This window comes from Chiloscyllium plagiosum, chromosome 39 (assembly GCF_004010195.1).
Source record: "Chiloscyllium plagiosum isolate BGI_BamShark_2017 chromosome 39, ASM401019v2, whole genome shotgun sequence".
NCBI classification, from domain to species: Eukaryota; Metazoa; Chordata; class Chondrichthyes; order Orectolobiformes; family Hemiscylliidae; genus Chiloscyllium; species Chiloscyllium plagiosum.
In genome coordinates this window covers 15,693,003-15,719,345 of record NC_057748.1, presented here as the reverse complement: position 1 = coordinate 15,719,345, position 26,343 = coordinate 15,693,003, and the positions used below count along the sequence as shown (strand labels likewise).

Below are 26,343 nucleotides of genomic sequence, written 5' to 3'. Positions count from 1 at the left end.
TGTGCTCTATTCAAACTATGGCACTGTGTTGCTGTGGCACGTGGATGCCAAACTAAAAGTCAACATGAAACAAACCGGGCTGGAAATATTATCATAAAATCCATATAGTGTGGAAGCAGTCCATTCAGTCCATCAAGTCCACCTTCCAAAGAATACCCCACCCAGATCCATAATTCCCGTTGCTAATCCACCTAACCTGATCATCCCTGAACACTATGGGCAATTTCCCATGGCCAATCCTCCTAAATTGCACATCTTTGGACTGTGGGAGGAAACCGCAGCACCCTAAGGAAACCCACACAGACACAGGGAGAATATGCAACTTCACACAGACAGTCACCCAAGGGTGAAATCAAACCCAGGTCCCTTGCGCTCTGAGGCAGCAGTGCTAACTACTGAGCGACTGTACCACACTGTTAGCACTGTTTCTCATTCAATAGACACATTGCCGGAACTTGCTGATTTTATTTCAAGCTGACGTGAGGTGAAGTGACTAAATATTCAGTTAAAACGATGGGTTCACTGGAGGATTGCAAGTGGAAAGCTGCATTAGTTTCGGGTGATGCTGACAGGAAGAGCAGGAGGGATTATACAACAATCATGAAGATTTTCAATTACAACTATGGATAGGGTCATTCCTCAGCAACTTGTATTTGCTGTTAGTGGCTAAGCTGGTGGGTGCATAGGATAGGGTGGACAAGTTGTGCACGGCATTTTTGCTGCATTATGATGTCAAAGAATTTCACACAACACAAATGCATGCAGTAAATATTCCTTGCAAAGAAAGCCCCCTGAACGTCTTTACCTTCTCCCAAACTCGCTCTTTGTTGAGTAAGATAATAACTAATTTGGGATGCATCTGGTACCCGTCTTCACTGAAGGAAAGGTTTCTTCCCTCGAAGCTTACATTCATAAGGTATCTGCAAAAAATAGAAGAGAAGCTGGAGATTAATGTCGAGAATGCGGAGTTGCCTCTGTTTATTGTCAGTCATCACTAGGTGCCTAACAAAGCACTACAATTAGAAGCTCTGAAAAGAAACCATTACTCAATAGAGAAACCTGTGGGTTGGTTCTTCTTAAGGTTTATACTTGCAGTTAGCATTCACTGCCTGACTGTGTGATGCTATTTTCAGGGCATTCAAGAGCCAACTGTATTCAGTAATCTCCAAATCGACATGCTCAAATGTGCAAGGTTGAATATGCATCAATTATTATAGCACCTGCCTTTAGTGGCACCATAGGTTAGACAGTGGCCTGCCACACACAACTAAAACTTGCATTTGTATTGCGTCTGGGATGTAGAATATAAACAATCGGGAGGCGTTTTGCAGAGGAGTAGTCAGACAGAGAAATTGACACTGGACAAAGGGAGGAGGCGTTGCGAGATGTGGTCAAAAGATGGTCAAAAAAGTGGATTATAAGGAAGATTTTAAAAGGATGAGAGGGAAGTGGAGAGGCAAAGAGATTTACTGAGAGAATTACAAGGTAATGTTATGCATAACTTGCCAACCTGGAAAATTCACACATGATGACAATCTCCACATAGTTAAAAGCTCAAAATTAATAAAAGGAGGCCTGTGATTCTAGTCCCTCCACTCCACCTTTACAGGGGCTACGCTCAATTGCACATCAGTCCATGCTTACGGAGCAGAGCACGACAATATAATCCATTTTCTGTGACAGGGTCAAAAGGCTTCATCCTTTTCAATGATACTTGAGACTCAAAACATAGAATGCAGAAAGGCACAAGCTTCCAGTAACCATAACTGTAGCTAGTCCCAAAACCTTCCATCTTTTGAATTATGGAGAAATCGAAATTACACCAAATTGTAATCTAGGGATATAGTTTAAAAATTATACTGAGTGCTGTGCAGATACAGAAATGAGCATCAAGAGAACATGATCCAGGAGTTATATTAAACAGCAGGTAAAAAGAACAAATCAATGTGTTCAACAGTGGCCCTACACCATCTGAACTCGTATCACAAGTTTGATTTTCCAAATATTGCTACTTGTGCTATGCACTGAAGAACGTATCTGTAAATAAATTTCCTGTAGTTGATGGAATATTCAAATATTGCCTCCTCATATAAAATAATTAAACCCTAACAAATGGCAGATACACTGAGGAAGATTATAGTGCTGGAATATAGTGCTGAAACAATTACAGAACAACAGGAATAGGAATAGGTCATTCAGTCCATCAAGCCTACCCCATCATTCCCGATCTTCACTGGTCAAACACTTTAATACCTTTAACCCATCCCGTCACTACAACCCTGTACAATAGAAACACAGAAACAGGAGTAGGCCATTCAGCCCATTGAAGGAACAAATGTCTCAGAAAGAAAGCAAACACTATTTCTTTATATCCTTACAGATATGACCAGATCGCAGTCAACTTGGGAAAGGAATCGAGTGAATCATCCCATTTCAAGAAATTAGGTGATTCCCTGACAAATGACCAAGTTGTTCCCTGTGTTGAAGGGTTTGACTTTCATGGGATACAAGTTAGGACTGAGAAAGGTTGAAAGGGAGACTCACACAGAATTTTCCTGCCTCATAATTTACAGTGACGGAGAAAGACTTGTATTCAAAATTATGTTTTCCACAGATTTTGAATGTACCTAATACTTTCCAGTCAACACGAAATGTAACAGGCAATTGGCACATACAAAGCTTTCACAGACAGTAAAATTATTGTCTCCTGTTAACCAGTCGATTGAGGGATAAATAATCATCAGGACACAGGTCTAACTCTCCTGGAATTGTAGAATGGGATCTGTACAGCCCACCTGAGAAGGCAGAAGATTTAAAGTTTCATTCAAGTGGCTGCTACCTCTAACAGTGTAGTACTCCCTCAGTGCAGCAGTCAGTGTGTCAGCCTGGATTTTGTCCTCAGATTCTGGTTTGAGGTTAGAAGCCCCCAACTTTCTGATTCAGTTGAGAATGCACTGAGCCACCATTAATGTCCATGTAATACACAGCGCTTTTGACATGGAAAAGTGCTCCCAAAGTACAAAGCTGTGAATTTATGGAGAAATTATGGAAGTTCCATGAAGCAGTCATTGCCACTGAGAATCTCCTTGGGGTATCTTTTGACTTCATCAATGGAATGAGCTAGGTTTGGGCACACAGCCAATCTCCAACCTATCTGAACTTATGCCCAATGAAGACTGGAGAGTAAACTCACATATCTGACCTGAACCCAACCCAACCCATTCTCCCGGAGTGATTCAGGTTACAATTTACTACTACAAGTTCTGTTCTCTTGTGTCTCTGTGCAGAGTGTGGCTCAGTGGTTAGCACCGCTGCCTTGCAGCACCAGGGACCTGGGTTCGATTCCAGCCTCAGGTAACTGTCTGCGTGAGTTTGCACATTCTCCCTGTGTCTGTGTGGGTTTCCTCCGGGTGGTCCGATTTCCTCCCACAGTCCAAAGATGTGCGGGTCAGGTGAATTGGCCATGCTAAATTGCCCATAGTCACAGGTGCATTAGTAGGCAGTAGGCGAATGGGTCTGGATGGGTTACTCTCTGGAGTGTTGGTGTGAACTTGTTGGACCGAAGGAATCTAATCTACCTCTGGGCCAGAAACTCAGAGTTCAATACCTGTTTCAGGACTTCATAGCTATGGAACACACTTCATAACACAGTCAAAAAGATTTCTTATCAATCTGTAAATCCTTTGGCTGGCTGTAAGTGCAGGAGATTTCTTTGTCATCCAGAAATGTGTGGTAGTCACAGCACAACAGCGTCCCTATGTTAGTAAACATCACCTTCATTCTAAGGGACTACCACACACATATTCCATTTCATTCCAGGGGTCTGAAAAGAGGTAGACAGCAAAATCACTGATGTGTTGGTTATAATAAAACTCATTTGATTCAGGGAAGGTTCCTTTAAATCAGAAAATTGCTGATGTAACTCCTCATTCAAAAATGGAGGGATGTAAAGTAGGAAACTGCAGGCCAATAAACCTAACATCCGTCACAGCTAAAATGTTAGAAGCTATTATTAAAGGCATTATGGCAGAGAACTTGAAAAAATTCAAGGTAATCAGGCAGATTCAACATTGTTTTGTCAAAGGGAAATCATGTTTGACTAATTTATTGGAGTTCTTCGAAGAATTAACTTGTGATGTAGACAAAGGGGAACTAGTGGACTTTTTAAAAAAATCATTCATGGGATGAGGGTATTGCTGGCTAGGTCAGCACTCATTGCCCAGAGGGCAGTTAAGAGTCAACCACATTGCTGTGGGTCTGGAGTCACATGTAGTCCAGATCAGGTAAGGATGGCAGCTTCCTTCCCTAAAGGACATTAGTGAACTAGATGGGTTGTTCCTGACAGTCTACAATGGATTCATTAGACTCTTAATTCCAGATATTTATTGAATTCAAATTCCGCCATCTGCCATGGCAGGATTAGAACATTACTTGGGTCTCTAGATTAACAGTCCAGCGATAACATCCAAGGCCATCACCTCCCCTTATTGTATTTAGATTTCCAGAAGGCATTTGATAAGGTGCTAGATAAAGGTTATTGTGGAAAGTAAGAACTCATGGTGTTGGGATAATATGGCTAAGGGAAGTAGACTGACAGGATGTCATGGGTGCTGGGACCTCAACTCTTTACAATGTATATCAATTACTTGGATGAAGGGTTCAAAGGTATGGTGACTAAATTTGCTGATGACACAAAATAGATAGAAAAGTGAGTTGGGAAGAGGGCATCAGCAGCCTACAAATGCATATAGGTAGGTTAAGTGAGTGGCAAGGATTGAGCAAATGAGTGCGATGGGAAAGTGTGTGAAATTGTCTATTTTGACAGAATTGATAAATAAGGTGGTTTAGCATTCTTGCCTTCATTGCTCAGACCTTTAAGTATAGAAATTGGGACGTTATGTTAAGATTGTACAGGATGTTGGTGAGGCCCCTTCTGACATACTGGTTGCCCTGTTATAGCAAGGATATTAAGCTAGAGAGGGTTCAGAAAAGATTTTCCAGGAAGTTGCTGAGTATGGAGAGTTTGGGTTATAAGGAGACATTGGATAGGCGGGGACATTTCACTGGAGTGTCTAGAGGTTTATAAAATCATGAGGAGTATAGATAAGGTGAGTGACAGGTGTCTTTTCCCTAAGGTGGTGGATTTCAAGACTAGGGGGCATATTTTTAAGGTGAGAGGAGAATGATTTAAAAAAGACATGCATGGCAATTGTTTTACGCAGAGTGGTTTATGTGTGGAATGAACTTCCAGAAAAAAATGTTGGATGCAACTAAAGTTACAACATTTAAAAGACATTTGGATAAGTACATGAATAAGGAATGTTTGAAGGGAAATGGACCAGTGCAGGCAGGTGGAACTAGTTTAGTTTGGGATTATGGTTGGAATGGACTGGTTGGACCAAAGGGTCTGTTTCCGTGCTGTATGACTCTATGACTATATGTTATGTCCTTTTGTCAGCTTATGGACACAATATAAATGAATTTCTGGGCATGAGGTTCTGTATCCAATTTGCATGATTACGGGAATACTGATATACCAGTCACTGCTTTTGGAGTAAAGAAATGTCTTATGGTATGCTTAAAGATCCTTGCAGCAATCTGGACACTTCCTTTAGCACAATGGAATCTGAATTGCTTACCAACAGATCCCACAAGAGAAGTTTGTCTCCAAAGAGAATCATCAGATGCAGTTTGATGTGTTTTCAGAAGGAGGTAGAGTTGAGGTCGGGGTAAGGAAAGGAACTGGATTGCATTTACATAGCACTGAGGGAGGGAGGTACAGTTCAAGCTATACAGGCCAGAGGGTTGTTGTAGACATTGATGTTACTGCAAGTTATAGTGAAGAAGGGTAACTTTAACTGAGTATGGAGCAAGGAGATGGCAATTCAGCTCATTGGAGATGACTTAGGGAAGAAACATTGAGATTAATCAAGATGAGGTAAGGAGCAGAAGTTTGAGATTCTTGAGGTTGGACTAGACAGGAGAGATTGAGTTTATTAGGAATTAGATAAAAATAGGGTGTTGTTGCTCTTGGGATGGGGTAAGGGGGAGGCACTGAGGTTATTGAGAATGAAAGTTTTGGGTTATAGAGGATGGGGTAGGAATGAGGGGTCGAATTATATAGAAAAGAAATGGCAAAATGTGACTGATTCATCAGGCTGGATACTCATTGAATCAATTGGTTCTGGTGTGAACCTAAAACATCTTAAGAGGCAGTCCAAGTGAAATTTGTTATTTTTAATCATTTTCTGATCTGTGATTCACAAATTAACAACTGACAGGCTTAAATTTCAAAATGCAGAGAGCCCTTTCTTTTCTCCCTCCAGACAAAGCAAATGCAGTTAGCAATAAAATTACTGATATATTCTAATTAAATCTTTATTTTTAAATTCCCTGGCATCAACGACTTCGCATGCTGACTCACACCCGCACATATCATGGTGACATCACATGTTTTAGTTGGCCAAATATTTACCTGTGTGGCTGACCGAGGCAGAACATGTTATTCCCTTGGGAATTCTGCACTGACAGAGATTTATATCCCCACTTGAAGCAAATAATTACTTACAAGGCAGTCTCTACCTAACCTCCAAATCGGTAGGAAAAGTAAAGCTCATTAGCTTCAACTAATCTATCTACTTCAGGTAATAGCTTTTCTTCTTTTAGACACAGTTAGGTACAGGTCAATATTTAGTAATTTACATCTCTAGAGATCTTATTGTCAGCTTTTTTTTTTGGTGGTATTATTTTGATGGTGACAGTACTTGTTTAAGCCAATGCCAATGCTAAATCAGCAGACAATAAAACATGCATCAAATTTTCCAGCACTAACATTCCAAAAAGTGGCAAACAAGAGTTACGGTGGCTGCAGTTCTAACATCATCCATAAGAAGGTTTTTGCCACTGTTTCCCTGTTATTTACTATCTATGCTACTTAACTCTGTGATCTGCCTGTCTTGCTCACAAGGCAAAGCTTTTCACTGTGCCTCGGTACACGTGACAATAAATTCAATTCAATTCAATTCAATTCAATTCAATTCAATTCCATTCAATTCAATTCATTAGAAAGGATGATTTAGAGGTGCCAGTGTTGGGCTGGGGTGGATAAAGTTAAAAATCACACAACATCAGGTTATAGTCCAACAGGTTTATTTGGAAGCACTTTCAGAGCATTGCTGATGAACCACCTGATGAAGGAGCAGTGCTCCTAAAGCTAGTGCTTCCAAATAAACCTGTTGGACTATAATCAGGTGTTGTGTGATTTTTAAGAAAGGATGAAGTAAAGTTTGTTCTGCTTTAATAATGAACATCACACACTTAGCAGAAAGAACTCAGATGCTTATCTCTGAATGACAGCACAGATCCCATGAGTGATGAAGAGTATGCTTCCAAATGAGGTGAGTATTGTTCCACCCAACAGAGAATAAAACTGTTGCTTCCGCTGGGAAAATGACGCTGTTAATCCTGGTAGAAAACAGCTCTGTTATTCCCAGTGAAGAAAGCAGTTGCTCCCAATAGGGAAGAGCAGAGTTACACTACTGGGAAAGAGCAATATCACGCCCAAAGGAGAACAACTGTCAGCTACAAGGAGTTCAGTTTGTTTTAGTAACACTCAGTGGGTCTGACTCCAACTTTGGAGAGAAAACAGAGTGAACATTTTGAGTCTAGATCCTTCTTCAGCACCTTGGAAAATGCAGTATTCATGCTGATGATAGGCTGGGGAGGAGTGATAGATAGATGGAGACCAGAAAGAGAGGGAAAAAAAGTACCTTGCAAAAGGCAGGCACAGCTTACTTTAGTGCTGTCGTTCATGAATATTGATTAAGTGTAGTGTATCTGCAGTGAATTTATCTCAATCTTATATAATGTCAATTATATTGCTGCATCAAAAACTGGGTAAATTCATGAAGGAAGATTGTAAACTCATACAAAATGTATTCATTTTTCCATGACAACACTGTGTATCACATCCCTGCATAGCAACAGTAAGTTCCAATTTTATTTTTCATTCATTGCTGAGATGAAATTTGTCTTGATTTCAAATCCTCCAACTGAAGAGGATACATTTTGACATTCTTCAGTAGTATACAATGAATGATAACAAATCAGAAACCCGTTTTACATTTTGCCTGATTTTTACTTCACTTGACGTCGAGAGGTAGTTTCTGGAAAATCTTGAGATGACAAAGGCCTGGCTCATTTCTGAAACCACTTTTGCAAGAGTGAAACCACTTTCAACCAATATTCAGCTCCTAATTAACATCTCTAAGGAGCCTAAAAATGAAGGTCATCAAAACTGAATATAGCACTGACCAGAATGTTCATGATTTTGCAGTTGGGCTGGGCCACTGGCCATACACTCAGTAAACTGAAGCAAAAACTGTCATTCTCCACTCTTACAAATTCCTTCTCTGCTATTTATTACTCAGAGCAGATCCATGCATTTTGGAATCCCAACTGAAAACTTGCAGACTGTTTAGAGTGGGATTTTTCAGAATTAAACACCCTTGAAGTTATGGAAAGGTTTATGGAGCACAAACTCTCAAATCAGTGCATCCAGACTACCCTTAGATTATCAACCTCTGAGATTAGCGTAGCCTCATTGCTGCATTCTCATTAGCACACAGTCAAATTGTTAGATTGTAAAACTGGTGCACTCTCAAATTGCACTTTCATATTGGTTCATTCTTATTAGTACCATTCACAATTGTTCAAATCTAAATGGATATAGTCAGCATGGTGCACTCTTAAAAGTGGTGCACTTTCAGACTGCGCACCCTTAAATTGATGCATGCTCATACCACACACCCTCAAATCGGTGTATCTTCATACTGCACACCCCAACTTGGTACACCTTTATACTGTGCAGACTCAACATGGTACACCTTCATACTGTGCACCCTCGAACCAGTATACCCTCATACTTGCGCACCCTTATTGGGTGCGTGCTCAGATAGAGCAACCTAACACCAGTGTACTACTAGAAAGTTCTACTCTCATTTGAACATTTCCAGACTGTTAAACTTACTACTGGACACACTCTCAATAGAAGATTATCAATTGCTGCACTCTCATTGATACAAACTATGATTGGACTACTTTTGGAATAGTACACTCAAAAGATGTTCTTATTTGTATATTCATTTAGTTACATTTCAAGATTGGTGAAATTTCATCAGTGCATTTTCTCACTTTTACCACATTGTTTTATATTCACACGTGTTCTGTTAGATTTGTACACTTTCAAACTGAGGCAGTCCCATTGGTATATGCTGAAATTGGTGCACTCAGATGAGTTTCATGGTGCATTCTTAGATTGTTACATGTAGATTCACGCAATCTTGGTTTTGCATCTTCTAAAATTGATGGAATTCCATTGGTACATCTTGGATTAATTTTCATGAGTGTACAAGCACACAGACACACAGAGTTTTTGGTGCACAAACAAGTTGAATCACCCATTTTTACACTCTTACATTGAATGATCATCATTGAGCACTCTCAGAGGAGTATTTTCTCATTTGTCCACACACAGATTCAACGTTGGGATCGCTTTACATATTCAAAGTGGTAAGCTCTCATTGTTACAAACTGAGTTTGTTATACTTGGGTTGGGCCATTCTCAGAGTGGTACATTATTCAACTGGTGCAACCTCAGCTTGTTAAATTTATCAGTACTCTCTAAATCAGATGATTATACTGCTAGTTTGCTGCACTGTCACTGATATAAAATAAAATTGTTGGATACAGATTGGAATGGCACACTCTCAAGTGATTATACTACCAAAATGGTTCACTCTCACTGGGTACATCCTCAAACTATTAAACTTTCACTGGTACATGCTGAAATTCGGTTACTCTCAAATTGACACTGTCGTTGGTATTTTTTCAGAGTGTTACACTGCAAGATTGGTGCAATTCCATTGTTCTGCTCTCATATTGCTGTCCTGATGAAGGGCTTTTGCCAAAACATCGACTTTCCTGCTCCTCTGATGCTGCCTGAACTGCTGTGCTTTTCCAGCACCACTCTAATCTAGACTCTGGTTTCCAACATCTGCAGTCCTCACTTTTTCCTAGTCAGACAAATTGGGTTTGTTCTTGTTGATACATGTTCAGATTTGCACACAATAGATTGGAAAACTTTCATTGTTATATTATAATTATCATTGGTACACTGTTAGATTGTTACACTCACAGGTACACTCTCGGATTGGAGCACACTCAGTGGAACATGGAAATTAGTGCATCTCAGAATGGATTGTTCTAAATAGTAGATGCTCAGATTACTGCACTCAGCTTGTCACCCTCATTGGTATACTCAACTGGTATACACACACATTGAAACACTGTAGGATTGGTGTAAAATCATACATTTACTCTCTGATTGATGCAGATTAGCACACTCTTGTCATTACACTCTCATATCGGTGCAAACTCAATTTAGTGAACGCATATACTGAATTGGTACATTCACTGATTGTGTACAGAGTGATTGCACACTGTTATTAGTAGACTCGTTGACACATTCTCAGATGTTTGAACTGTTAGATGGGTGTCTTTTTAATCATGTACTCTGATTGTAGGGGACTAACTGGTATGCACCCAGGTTGTTAAATTGCCATATTGGTGTACATTCAATTAATTGGTGTGGCATGCATTTGTGCAAACTCATTAATATATTATCAAATGGGACATGTTCAGATTGTTCCAATTTTATTGATATACAGTACTTTCATATTGTTGCAGTGTCAGTCTGACACACTCTCAATGCCCCATTCTCAGACTGACACACTATCAGATTGACATACTCCCAAATTGGGTAGCTCTTGGATTGGTACACTCTTAGTGGTACACTGAGATTGAAGTGAACAGAAATGGATACACACTCAGATTGATGCACTGTCATTGGTACTGCCTCAGAATATTACAAAAAAAAATTACATGCCTGGCAGTACACTCTCAGACTTGTGTACTTCTAGATTGCTGTATTCACAGATTAATGCACACACAGGCTTTGGTAAATGAGTATTTGTTATACCTTGGATTTAGAACACTGTCAATGGTACACTCACATTTTGTCATCTCACTGGTATATTGGCAGAAAGTTCTCATGCTAATTTGGTGCCCTGTCAGTGATTTTTTTTTAGACTGATGCACACTCAGATTAACATAATCTCAATTTGACACCTTCTGATTTGTACGCTCTCCAGTAATGCACTCCTGGATTGGCACACTCTGAGACTGGTACACACTCATTGGTACACTCTCCAATATTTGCGTGCATTGCCAAAATCTTGCTGGTCTACTATCAAATTGGTACACTCTTTGGCAGACTGTTAGATTGTTACACTCCATACTTTCAGATTGTTTCACTCGAAAATGAGCACATTCAAAGATTGGTACATGCTCACTGGTACACAGATTGGTATGCCATGATTGGTCCATATTTAATGGTTTGTTGTCATTGCTGTACTCTGATTGGTAAACATGAATTGGCAAATACTTGAATTGTTGAACTGATAGGCTGGTGCAGTCTCATTGGTTCATTCACAGATTGATGTACTGTTTGATTGGTGCACATTTATTGGTCCACTTTCAGATTGGTTAATAATTAAAATGGTTCTCATCATTGGATTGGTACATACTCAGATTCTCACACTTTCAGTTTTGGTACTGAATACCCATTGGTAGGTTCTCAGATTTTTACACCTAGGTTGCTACCTCTGTATTGGTACACTGTCACATATTTACATTGTCACTAGTGCGCTGTTCAGTTTTAACAATGAATGGTGGCTCTTTTTTGGCACTCGCAGTTTCGCTTTCAAAGTGTTACAATGCCACATTGAGGCCCTTTAATTGGTAAACTCTTTTGCTTGCTCCAGTTGGTACACCCTACATATTCAAGATGAGTCAATCCCATTGACACAAACTTTGATTGCTACTTTAAACAGCACTCAGAAACAGAAATTGCTGAAAAATCTCAGCAGGTCTAACAGCATCTGGGAGTCGGAGTCGGAGTCGGAGTCGGAGTCGGAGTCGGAGTCGGAGTCGGAGTCGGAGTCGCTCAAATAATCATACAATCAGAATACACTGGTTCTCAAATAAACATACACTGTCAGAGTACTACACTCTTGTATTGCACGCTCAGTGAGCCTGAAAATTTGCCATTCTCTGGTTACTGCTCACTGTTTCACTCTCAATTTATTGCATTTTCAAATGGTTACACTGTTAGTTTGTTGCATTCAGATTGCTCCACTTTCACTGATACATTTTCAGATTGATACACTGCCAAATCTGTTCAGGCTGATTATTACTCCCACATGGTTCTTCTCTTATTGCTGCACTCACATTGATTACACTCTCCAATATTACACTGCTAGAGTGGAACTGCTTTGTTGGTAAACTCACACAGTTTCTTTATAAATTATTTCACTCAATTGGAACACTCTCAGATTTGTTCACTTTCTTTGGGATAGTCTTAGATTATTACTCTCTGACTGGTATACATTGTGCTTAGTGGTACTCCTGGTTTGGTGCACATACTGATATATTCTTAGACATTTCAATGTACAGATTTGTGTATTTTGATTAGGACACTCCCAGATTGTAAACTGCCAGATTGGTGACCCTGTTGCATTCTCAGATGAGTATGTTTGGATATTTATTGATACACTGGTACACTTTCAGATTTTCATGAATGATACATTTTCTCTGGCTTGCTCTCATATCATGCATGTTTGATCAGTACAAACATCAGAAAAGGATGCCCTCAGATTATTACCAGTTTAGATTAGTTCACTCTCATTGGTATGCTGTCAGTATTACACACACTCAAAGCCCCTTGAACAGTTGTTCTGCCCCTTTAGTGCAGTGTATTGGTGCATACAAATTGCTGCATGTTCAGAATTTGACACTCTTACATTGATGTACTTTGACTGTTGCTCTCTCATATTGGTACAAGCTGATTGGTGCAATATCAGAATGACACACTGTCAGATTGTGACCCTGCCCAATTGGATGCAATATCCACATTGGCAAACTCGCTAATTCAAGTTTACTAAGATCATCATTACGTGCTCAAACTGGTGCTTATTCAAACTCACTCCTACCGGTACACTCTTGATTGGTGTATGTTTGGCAATCTTGCAAGATTGGTACATTCACAGTTTGTTGCACTCATTGGCACACTTTTCAAAGTTTGCACTGCTAGATTGATGACCTCATTACTGCACTCTCATAGCGGTGCACTGTCAAATTCCATATCATATTGTTACCCACTATAGCGGTGCACTGTCAAATTCCATATCATATTGTTACCCACTATGCTGCACTCTCATAGCGGTGCAATGTCAAATTCCATATCATATTGTTACCCACTATGCACTGTCACGCTAATGTATTTTCAGAACGTTACCCTGTCAGATTTGCAGACCTTCTGATTTATTTTCTGGTAAACTCCCAGATTGTTGCATTCTTAGATGGCTACACTTCAAGGTGGGTGATCTTTGGTTGATGCACTTGTAGACGGTTACATTCATTGGTACTTGTTCAAATGGTTATGTTGCTAGACTGGTCTTCTAATGGTGCACTCTCATACAGGAACAGAGTGGTTGGTGCATTAGAATGGCACAATTTCAAGACAGATACATTTTCATTTATTATCTCTCGAATTGTCACATTCATTGGTACACACTCAAATAATTATACATCCAGACCAGTTCACCCTTACTGGGCTTTCTGATTGAACATGCTCAGGTTGTTATGCTGGACGATTGATGTGCTTAGAAATATGCACTGACAGATTTGCTCCCTTCATTAACACATTCCAAGATTGGCGTATGCTATGATTAGTGCTCACTTAATGGCACACTCTTGGATTAGCATATTTGCATTGTTATGTTCTCAGTGTTGAACCTACAGATTGCTAGTTACATTTTTCTGAATGGTTACACAATGAGACTGATGCCCTCTTATGTGCTTCTTGACATTGTTACTCTTTCAGATGGAGCCATTCTGATTGTAACAATCTTTTTGGTACGCTCACATTAGTAGTGTCAGATTCTTCCATTCGGAGTTACATTCTCAGCTGGATGCATTGTCATGTGTGCACTCTCATTGATACTCTCTTGTACTGATGCACATTGGTAGGAAAATGTCAGAAAAGCACACGCTCAGGTTGTTACACTGTCAGACTGGTGCATTCTTATTCGTTGGCCTACCCATTTTTAATCTCAATTTCTTGTACTCTTAAACAGATTCACTCTCATTGCTACAATTGCAGATTGGTGTATTCTTATGGGGAATATAATGGAGGCAATGAGGGTCGAGGATGAACGTACCATGTCATTTCCTTTAGAGGGGGTCCCATTATAAGCCAATCAGACAACGAATAGGCAACAGAACCTTCCAAGGAGCAGAACAAATCATAAACCAGTATTCATTTGCTCAAAAGCACCACCAGAGATGGAAATGTACTTACTAGAGAGCCCAGGGTTTTAGAATGACCTCAGCCAGATGTACATGACGGCAAGAGGGGTTTGGTGGGGATCATGCGGAGGTGGGAGTCACACAAGAGACAAATTTAAATCTAAATAAAAGAGGACGGCACGTAGCAAGTCTCCCCTTCCTAATGCCATGTCCCACAACCTTAGAGTCCTTGAACAAGGGTCTTCCCCAAGTGACAACAAGCAACACCAATACATTTGCTGGGCGTGCTCCCCTCATGCTGGCTGACAGGTCTGCCTGCAGACAGACCTCAATATTGTGTGGGCAGGGTTCACACCCAAGTCCATCTCTCCCAATTAAATGCTTACTCCATCTCCAGACTGACTGGGAGGAGAATATGAGCTACTTCCTCAAAGTATTGCATGTCAAGTTTTGTACAATATCACCAGTGCAATCAGATTGGCACATTAACAACATTGATGCAGTCTCTGATACAGTTGAACATTGGTTCATCTAACACTGATACTTGCTGAGATCTTATTGCTGCCAGAATGGTACAACCTCAGACTGTTACACTGTCAATTGTTGAACTGGCATCCTCTCATTGGTACACTGTCAGGTTGGACTATTCAATGATAATTGTTCATAATGCTGTAGACTCTGATTGCAGCATTGGCAGCTTGATGTGCAGTCATTGTTATACATTGACTACCAGACTTTCAGATCATAACACTGCCAGATTGATGTCATCCCACCGCACACGCTTAGACTCTGACACTTTCAGATTAAGTCACTATATTGGTGCACTCTTGTATAACTTCAGAATGTATATTTGTAGCTTGTCGCACTGCTGAATTGATGCTCTCTCACACTCACTCTCAATTTATGTTCATTGTCACGATCTCATTAACACACCATGAAATTGCTGAACTCTCAGATTGCGACACTGTATAACCATACATTATTGCGCTGGATGCAGATTGTTACATTTAAGCTGACACATCCTCATCAGTATGCCTGTGTAATGCAATATCCTCATTGGTATACTGTCAGAATGGTATACGCATTATATTACACTCTCAAATTGGCACAAGCTCAGATTGGTGAGCTCGCAGACTGACACAATCTCATCAGTATACTCTCAGCTTTTAATCTCAGGTTAGCAAACTCTCATTAAAAGTTCTCAAATTCTTTCAGTCATATTCCTACATGAGCAGATGTTTACATCTATTGATATATTCTCAGATATCTATACTCCCAGAGTGGTGCAATCTGATTAGTGCACAATGATTGGCACACTCTCAGACTCTTAAGTTGCCAGACTGATACAGCCATATTGGTAAACTCAGGCTGTGTCCCTTATCATTGGTATACTGTTAGACTGGAGCACACTCATTGTTAGTCTCAAATTGTTACAATGTAAGATAATTGCAGCCTCACTGGTGCACTTTCACTCAGATTGGTACACACCCAGATTGATACATTCTCAGTTTGGTACATTGTCATAATTCTGAATTTGCAGATACTCTCACATAAAATGTATCAACAAATTGTGGCACTGCAGGCTTGTGTACAATGACACAACTCAAATTTATGCCCTCTCTTTGGTACATTTTCAAACTGTTACACTTTCCAACTATTACACTTTCAGACTGTGACACTCAGAGTGGCTTAGTCTCAATGGTCTATTTCCCAAATTGCTTATTTTCATCAGTAAATGCTCATTTGCCTCCATCTACCACACTATCAAACTGATACATTCTGCATTGTCAAAGTGATGCACTTTCTTTGAACAGCCCTCAGCTTCTTACATTTGATAGATTCACAAGTGTGATACAAATTTTAGAGTACTCATGTTTCCTGGAGCAGAATCTAAAACCATGGTTTACTACACCCTCTTTCTCAGGCAAAAGTAGATGGCAATTGCAATGAGTGTAGAACTCTGAGGCCTGATGTTCATCAGGACTAGCAGAACCTTTGGGTCTCACCAATGAACTAAATACAGCCATGATCCTAATCACTATGGCCAAATTAATTGCATTGTAAATGAACATATATATTTTGTCAGTAACTGAAGCACAGATCCCATGTGGTGGAGCAGATACAAAGAGTCTGTCAGCCTACATGCTATAGCCATTCAGTGTAGTACGCTGAATGCAGCAATCAAGAGCTTTTCAAATAAAAGTAAAGGATACTCCTGGAAAACTGAATCCAAAGAGGAAATAGTGAAGCCACTCAGAAGGTCAGCCGCCATCTGTGGAGAGAAAAAAAATGAGTATCAACACTTCAGGTCAATAGTCTTTCATGAGAACTGAAGGAAGTTAGACTGTTAATGATGTAATGCTTCGAGAGGTTAGAGATGACTCAGATTGACTCCCGCCTATCAAATTGCTTTGACCCTTTGCAATTCATCTGCCAGCACAACAGGTCCACAGCAGTTGCCATCTCCCTGGCCATACAGTCATCCCTGGAGCATCTGGATAACAAGGGTACCTAGGACAGGCTCTGACTTATTGACTACAGTTTTGCCTTCAACCCCATAATTCCAAACAAACTCATCTCTAAACTCTGAGACCTAGGTCTCAGCTCCCTCCTCTATGACTGGATCCTTGACTTCCTGATCCATAGACTGCAATCACTAAGAATAGGCAACAACACCAGTGCCCCACAAGGCTGTTTATTCAGTCCGCTACTATACTCCTTATATACTCAATCATGTGGCCAAATTCTTCCCCGATTCCATTTATAAGTTTGTTGGCGACATCACCTTCATAGGTCAGATCACAAACAATGAGACAGAATACAGGAAAGAGATAGAGTGCCCAGCAGCATGGTATAGACAACAATCTCTCCATCAATGTCAGCAAAATGAAGGATCCGAGCTTTGACTTCAGGAAGCGGAGTGGAAGCAAGCCCCTGTCTGCATCACTAGTGCTGAGGTGGAGATGGTTGAAAGTTTCAAGTTCCTGGGAGTGATGATCGCTAACAATCTGTCCTGGTCCACCCCCGAGAAAGTCTCCCCTTTCTCGGGAAGCTAAGGAAATTTGGCATGTCCAGAAGGACGCTTACTAATTTTCATAAATGCACCATAGAAAGCATCCTTCTGGCAACTGCTCTTCCCAAGACCATAAGAAACTACAGAGAGTTGTGAACACAGCCCAGTCCATCACACAAACCAACCTTCCATCCATTGACTCCATCTACACTTCCCACTGCCTCAGGAAAGCAACCAACATAGTCAAAGGCCACCCACCCAGGCTATACTGTCGTCCAGCCTCATCTATCAGGCAGAAGATATAAAGTTCGAATACACTTACGAACAGATTCAAGAACAGCTTCTTCCCCACTGTTATGTCATCCGACTTCTGAATGGACCTCTCAAATGTTAATTCTGATCTCTCTCTCTGCACCTTCTCTGCATTGTAACACTGTTTTTTTCACTCTTTTCTGCTACCCTGATGCACTATCTGCCTGTACAGCAAGCAAAACAACACTTTTCACTGTATCTTGGTACATGTGACAACAATAAATCAATCAATCTATTTTTAAGCAATTATAGAGGCAGAAAAATAGAAGGGAACATAGAACTGTGATAAGGTGGAGGACATAAGTGATTAAATTATAAACATTGATCCTAAAAGGTAAAGAAAAAAAGGTGGGTTAGAGGAGGTGTAAATTGTAACAAGCAGAAACATTTCCAGCTACTACTGTACATGAAAATGGCAGCAGTGCCTAATGATCTAATGGGCGGCACAGTGGCACACTGCCTCACAGCACCAGAGATCCGGGTTCAATTCCCGCCTCAGGCGACTGACTGTGTGGAGTTTGCACGTTCTCCCCGTGTCTGCGTGGGTTTCCTCCGGGTGCTCCGGTTTCCTCCCACAGTCCAAAAATGTGCAGGTAAGGTGAATTGGCCATGCTAAATTGCCCGTAGTGTTAGGTAAGGGGTAAATGTAGGGGTATGGGTGGGTTGCACTTCGGCGGGGCGGTGTGGACTTGTTGGGCCTAAGGGCCTGTTTCCACACTGTAATGTAATCTAATCTAATGTAATGTAATCTAATCTAAACTGATTGAATTCAATGCTTTTTAATATTTGTTTCTCGAGATATAAATGGTAAAGGCAAACCCATCTTCTTAGTGACAAACATTCAATTCAGTGCTATCCCATGTTGGACAAATGATTGCCATTTCTCCAGTGGTGCTGGGAGTATGGTAGTCCAAACAAATGGCCCACCACATACTATTAGCTTGACTGCTGTTCACCAACAATTTTCCATCTATTTCTAAATAAGGCTTAGGCTCGTAATCAAGAGGCATGAACTAATAATCCAGAGATTAAATCTCCAATGGCAGTTTGAGGATTTGAATTTAGTTTAAAAAAAAGCAGAAAAAAAACAGATGGTTTCAGAAAAAGTGACCACAGAACTGTGGAATTGTAGCAAAAATCCAAATGGTTTTTGAATATCCCCTTTGGCAAGGAATCGGGTCATTCTCACCAGAGAATAAATTTAGAGTTGTACTCTAAGATTAGAAATTTATTAGTGGTGAGAGTGTGTCAGGTTTTAGTGCGACAATATTGCAATCATGTGTAAAAGATTGACAATGCTTCACACTTGAACCATTGCTATTCAAAATTACTTCCCTCCCCAATCCCCCCAACTCCCCAAGCCTGTTCCTTGCTCAACCCCATTCCCAAGCACCAGAATGTTAATCTATCTCCAAGGCATTGAAGGTGGGATGACATTTGACTCCATACAGGCAGTTCTGCTGGATGAAGATCAGAAACCTGGGGCTGTTTCTTTGTCATTATTAACTCAATGACACTGATGGACTTTAGTAAAAAATCAGCACCTACTTTGTATCTATCTAGAAATACACCAATATATGCTGCATTAAGACCATTCAAGTTCTCACAGCGCCACCCCCCCGTAATTTCCTTCAGTCAATAATCCTCCAAATTATCTCTTGAGCATCGCAGATTTCAGTTACTCCAATGGTGGCCCCGGTTTGAGCAGCCAAGGCCCTGGAATTCTCTCCCTAAACCTCTCTACCTCATTTTTCTTCTCTAAGGTGTCCCTTACAACTGTCTTTTTGACTAATCTGTTCGCTATTCTGCCTTAATATCTCTAATATTAGTTTGTGTCAAATTCTATCTTACAACATTCAAGTGAGCAATTTGGGATGCTTTACTACATTAAAGGCACTATATTCACATTTTTGTTATGTAGAGGTTCAATTCTGGATATAGGTTTGCTTACTCAACTGGAAGGTTCATTTTCAGATATTTCATCACCGTACGAGGTAACATCTTCAGTGATGCCTTCCTGATGAAGGGCTTTTGCCCGAAACGTCGATTTTCCTGCTCCTCGGATGCTGCATTATCTGCTGTGCCTTTCCAGCACTACTCTACCCTTAACATCTTCAGTGAGTCTCCGGATGAAGCACTGGTGGTGTTGCCCACTTTCTATTTATATGTTTGGTTTTTCTTGGGTTAGTGATGTCATTTCCTATGGTGACATCATTTCCTGTTCTTTTTCTCAGGGGGTGGTAAATGGGATCCAAGCCAATGTGTTTGTTGATAGAGTTCCAGTTGGAATGCCGTGCTTCTAGGAATTCTCATGTGTGTCTCCAGGATACATGAACATCAACTAGCCACAAAAAGACATGACCCACTCTCACTAGTATCCTTACATATGGATGAGGAAGGACAACACTTTGACTGGGACAACACATCCATCCTAGGACAAACCAAACAGAGACACACACAAGAATTCCTAGAAGCATGGCATTCCAACCAGAACTCTATCAACAAACACATTGACTTGGATTCCATTTACCACACCCTGAGAAAAAGAACAGGAAATGATGTCTCCACAGGAAATGATGTCACCAACCCAAGGAAACCCAAACATAAAAATAGAAAGTGGGCTACACCACCAGTGCTTCATCTGGAGGCTCACTGAAGATGTTACCTAGTATGGTGACAAAACATCTCAAAATGAAGCTTCCAGCTCAGTGAGCAAACCTACATTCAGAACCTCAACCTGAACTACAAAGCTTCTCAAAACCCACTAAGAGGTTCAATTATTCTGGGGATTGGTTCTGTTATTTTGTCTGCAAAGTCAATGTTTTGTTCTATTACTAACTGAACCTATTCTTCCCAACTATTAAGACTTTGTATATGGTGTATTAATATTACAGACACTTATGCACTGGATCCAGGAATAACAGCTCGGATTTGATCTCAGCCAAAGCTATCCTTTAAAATCAGGCACTCCTGCTGTTATGGGGAGTCTTTGGAAGCAATATGTGAATGGTGTAGCTGAATATCTTTGGATGCCAGCTACTTGATCTGCCAACCTCATGTACGTCCAACAGTTCCTCTCTTCTGCCCATCACATCACCCATCTAAATGTGCATGAACCTGTTAGTCCAGTCTTTTAACCCCATGAAAAGATGGGATTTGAAAGCAAGGATACAATCTTTAAAATCAAGTAGTTTATAGAATCCCTTCTATGCATAAGTAGGCCATTCAGCCCATTGAGTCCACACCAACCCTCTTAAGAGTATCCCAATCAGACCCAGTCCCTCTACTCTATCCCTATATTTCTCATGGCTAACCAAGTAACCTGCACATCCCTGGACACTATGGGGAAGTTTAGCACTGCTAATCCACCTAACCTGAACATCTTTCGACTGTGGGAGGAAACAAGAGCATGCAGGCACAGGGAGATTGAGCAAACTCCACACATCCAGTCACCCCAAGGGTAGAATCGAACCTGGCTCCCTGGTAGTGTAAGGCAGCAGTACTAACCACTGAGCCACATGTCATCATAGTTGCTCCACCACAAGTCAATGAGGTCACTGACCTCAGGCTCAGTTGGTGAAAAGGATTTGCAAGCAGAGTTATGGATAACTACAAACTTCCATAGGGTCACAGAGGTAGATTGGTCAGTGCTGCATTGGAATAGTCAAGCCCAGAGATAATAACAGCAAATAAGAAAGCTCAGTAGCAGATGAGTTAGAATCAGGTGGTGTTGTGGAGGTGAAAATGGGCAATCTTATTGACGACATGGCTACGTGGTTGGAAGTTTATCTCGGGGTCAGATATGACACCAAGGTTGTGAACAGAAAGGCTTAATTCAGACTGTTGTCAGAGAGATAGAGTAGGCAGGTAGAGTTTGTGGCAGAGTCTGAAGAGAATGGTATGTGATGTTCTCACTACCTGGATGTGGAAGTCAATGCATTGGCACCATTACAGGGGATTTCTGTTCATCCAGTACAGCATGTCAGTCAAGACATGTGACAGTTCAGAAACAGCAGAGGGGTGCAAAGAGGTTCTTATTGGCCAGAGCTGGGTGTCACAAATGTACATGTGCAAAATAGTCCTGCAATTTTGAATGATGTTGCCAAGGTTAATGTGTAGGTGAGAGGTTAGGGATAGAGTCAAGAGTTAAGTATGACCGTGTCTACAAGAATGCCATTAAGCATGTGAAGTCACCCAGCTGGACATTGGTAGGGAGCTGTTTGAAAAGGATAGTGCAGTCAGCCTTGTCAAAGCTGCAGGCAAGTTGAGAAGGGATTAGTTTACCATTGCACATGCCATTTGTGACTTTGATAAAAGCTATTTTGGTAGTTAATAGCTGTAATTGCAAAGACACAAACATGAACTTATGGGAAAGAGGGACACCAACCAGAATACAAATTTGTTAACTTTTGCAGAGTCACACAGAAGTTGCTGCCTATGCATGGACTCTGGAGATCCACATGGTGGACAAAATTAGGAGAAGCATTAAAGGACAGAACTTTTTTACACAGCGTATATGGAATGAACTACCAAAGAAAGCAGTAGGGGCAGGTACACTTACAGTCAGTTCTGCTATAATGCAAGTAATTCTGCTCTTGTACAATTCTGCATTATAAGGAAATTGCACAATAGCAGCACCATTTCAACTAATAGGGCTGGAATCGCACTATAATCTATGCACGCTTTAAAAGCTCACACTTTAGAAACAGTGTCCCCAATTCATCAATGATGTTACAGCGCATTTGTATGAACAAAATGTATGTTATATAAGAATGACCGAGAGGAAAGTTAAAAACATTTGGACAGTTGCAGGAGTAGAAACGGTTTAGAGGGATATGGCCAAATATGGCAAAAGGGACTAGTTCAATTTAGGATGCCTGGTCGGCACAGACGAGTTGGACCAAAGGGTCTATTTTTATGCTGTGTGACTCTGTAATTCAGTGATGTGGATTTGAAAGACAATATTACATTAAAGGATTTCAATGGAAAGGGAGGCGGGAGTTGGAGTGGTAAGGATGGTAGGGTCAAGAATTTGGAAAGGCGTCATGATAAGACTTGAAGGAGAGCGGGCATAGTACCAAAGGAGAGCCATTAACAATATTGGCTAACAGGGGGACCAAAGGGAAGTTGTAGGTCAACAGTTAAGAGGAAATGGGGTTGACAGAAAAGGATGTGTTCTCACAGATGCGATCCATTTTGAGAGGACATGAGGCGAGATGGGAGAGAAATGAGAAAGTACAGGGCTCGGACAAGTGTGAAAACAAGGAGGATATTTGTCTGATAGGCTTCTGGAAGGCAGCGATACATCAAAGACAACCAATTACATCATCACAATTGTAGTGACAAAGAAGCTGATGAACTCCTCACTTTTGTTGTAAGTCAGGATGGGGAAACCTAGCAAGACAAGTTTAAGAAGGCAGTTTGCAGTACAGAATGAATCTGGGGGTTATCTTTGCATTCCAGGCAGCAAATGTAGAGGTGTTGATGGGGTTTCCAGCACATTGGTAACTAATGTCACAGTAGGTAAAGGACAACCCTCTTGCATTTGGGGTTTTGGCTTTGACATTCTCAATGAATGGGGAGACTTTCTTTCCTGGAACAACCGTGGAAAGAATGAAGATTGGGAGATTGAAAGAACGAAAAGAGAAATAAGGGTCTTGGTGCTAAATAGGTATTGGTGTCAAAGTTATAACAGCCAGATGGTGCCATAGGAAATAGACCTTCATCTTTTGCTTAACAGTAGGTGTACTTACAGAATTCAACATTACCTACATCTGTCTCTTCTCTAACCAAAATACAATCTCTCAGAAGTCCTTCTTTTATTTTTTGTATACTTTCTAAACCATAGATGTATTTATTTATGGTATGGGTGCTGTAGCGATTGGAACCAGATGGAACTCATTGACTATGAGACCCATGATTAGGGTATGATAACCTCGGCCAATCAGGGAGCCCTGGCTGACAGATATAAATGGGAGATTCAGAGAGTCTCCTGCTTTCAAGGATTGACTCTGAGCTGGCTGATCACAGCCAGTGTACTGTGTATGTGTAAGTAACAGGTGACTTGGTGTCCAGATACCAGCCTCTGTGCAGTTACTTCAGACTCCTTGGTAGTTGACACAGTGCTATAGGAATCCATTTTGACACATTTGAGTTTTGGGATGGTTCACTCACTGTATCCATTCCTGGTGCAGCAATTTACCACCTTCATGTGACTATATGTTACACCTTTTGGCTTTAGTACTCCAATTATTATTTCCTCTTTCTCTTTGCAGGGTACCACAGTTACCACAAGTGAATTTCTTTGGCCCTGACATTCCTGAGACAGAGTCTGGTCTTGTTCCACTCCCTGTCAATTGATGAAGTTACCTTTGTCAGTTTCATTATGCATCTTCATCAATTTCATTATGCACTTGAGAGGCCAATCGAACATTCTCCTTTATTTTTATAAATTTGTGACTATTCCAACTTAGACTTACAGGCTTAATAAAAATCGAAAGAACTGTGGATGCTGTGAAAACAGAAATTGCTGGAAAGCTCAGCAGGTCTGACAGCATCTGTGGAGAGAAATCAGAGTTAACATTTCAGAGCGAGTGAGGAGGGGTTCTGAGGAAGGGTCACTTGATCCGAAAAGTTAACTCTGATTTATCTCCACAGACGCTGTCAGACCTGCTGAGCTTTTCCAGAAATTTCTAGACTTTTGTGTTGATACAGGAGCCAGATAAAGCATGTGGGTATGTCTGTTTTCGTTGTTTATTTATCCTTAAAGCAGGTCACTAACCTGTCACCCGAGGGGCACCACTCCAAATCAAGCAAAGCTAAACAGGTGTCTACCTGATCTTACTGGCTGGCACAGACTGAATTGGAAAGATATACAATGTTACTAAATGTACTTCCCTCAGCCATCAAGTCCTGGAGTGGCATTTCAACCTGTAGCTTCTCGGTTAGAGAGTGGGACATTACCCACTGCTCCATAAAATCTGCTTGAGGGAAAATCAAAGCCAAATGTCAGGTTCAGGACCATGATTCAGGGTTTAAAAGAACTAAAAACTGGAAATTATTTTAAGTTTAAATCCATGCTGCTGTAGCTGAAATCCATGTTCCCAGAGATTAAGCAGGTTACAGTCTAATGACATTGCCATGAAAGCCCTGAGACTATGCTCTCGTTATTCTTTCTTTTTGTCATTAGTCTGATTGATCTAAACAGAGTGAATTATTGGGAGAATGCTTTTATGCCTTCAGGACCACCCTCCAGTTCAATGGCAGCATAAAGACTTGGACAACTTGCCACATTGTAAGGTGTAAGAGGCAGACAAAGCATTTGCTCAAGATCTATTTTCCATCGCTTCTTTCTTCCTAGAACAAATTCCTAGTCAGAAGTCAGAAGGAAGCTCAAGTTTGAGTATCTACAGTCATTGGCCAGGGGCCTCTCCAGTTCTTAGTGCTTACCCAAGGTGTCTTGGAAGGATTTATAGATTAAGATTCAACCTGTTTGGCCATATTACATACACACCTTCCTTAACTATCAAGTCCTAGTGTGGGACTTGAACCCAGAGCGTTCATCTCAGAGGCAGGGCCATTACTCACTGTGGCACAAGACGGCCCACCATTCTGTTGGGCTTTTATTGTCACCAATCTTTCTGTTATATTCCTTTTAATCTTTCTGTTATATTCATTACAGGTTATTCACTTTAAATTAAACCTCAGCACTGTGGACAGTATTTGAGAAGGAAAAGCAGTTTCACACCAATAGTTTGTTTTATTTTCTTCCTCAGTCATGTTTACATTTCCGTCCTCGCTCTTTCAGTTTTTTTCTGGTTCCATGAATACTGAGCGATCTGTTGCAGTTCATCATTCAAGTGGTCATTTTCATGTCTGAGCCTTCCCTAATGAGTTGCCAGCTGATTATTTGATTGCTGGGGTCTTATTCACTAAATGATTCCAGTCTTCAATCAAAATCCACACAATCAGTTCCAGTAAGGGCCACACTGGAGAGCACCCAGGAGTAACAACCCTCTGTTCCAAACTCTTCAAGCCTAGAAAGAATTGGCTCTACTGTCTGCACTAACCCTTGCAACAAGTTAAAATGTGACACATACTTTTTGACATTGATTCCAACCTAACTGGCTTGCCTCTTAATCCATCATCAATCATATTTGCCAGGTCACCATTGACCAGAAACTGAACTGGACTAGCCATATAAATACAATGGCTACAAAAGGAGATCAGAGGCTAGGAATATTACAGCAAGTAACTCACCTCCTGACTCCCCAAATCCAGTTCACCATCTACAAGGTACAAAGTCAGGAGTGCGATGGAATACTTTCCTGAGTGAGTGCAACTCAAGAACTTTGGCACAATTCACATCAAAGCATTTGTGTTGCAGACGTTTCGTCCCCTGTCTAGGTGACATCCTCAGTGCTTGGGAGCCTCCTGTGAAGCGCTTCTGTGATCTTTCCTCCAGCAGTTGTAGTGGTTTGAATCTGCCGCTTCGGTTGTCAGTTCCAGCTGTCCGCTGCAGTGGTCGGTATATAGGGTCTAGGTCCAGGACAGATTCAATCCATAAGCACATCGACCTGGATCCAATATAC

General features: G+C 40.9%; 1 protein-coding gene across 3 annotated transcripts in view; it reads right to left on the bottom strand.

The window, feature by feature from the left end:
- LOC122542272 (glutamate receptor ionotropic, NMDA 2B-like) overlaps nucleotides 1–26,343 on the bottom strand; it is a 396,244-nt gene that overhangs the window by 62,486 nt on the left and 307,415 nt on the right. For all 3 annotated transcript variants that reach the window (XM_043679844.1, XM_043679846.1, XM_043679847.1), the window contains one exon: nucleotides 806–920. In XM_043679844.1, coding sequence (XP_043535779.1) covers nucleotides 806–920 — 115 coding nt within the window. The remainder of the gene's footprint in view (nucleotides 1–805; nucleotides 921–26,343) is intronic.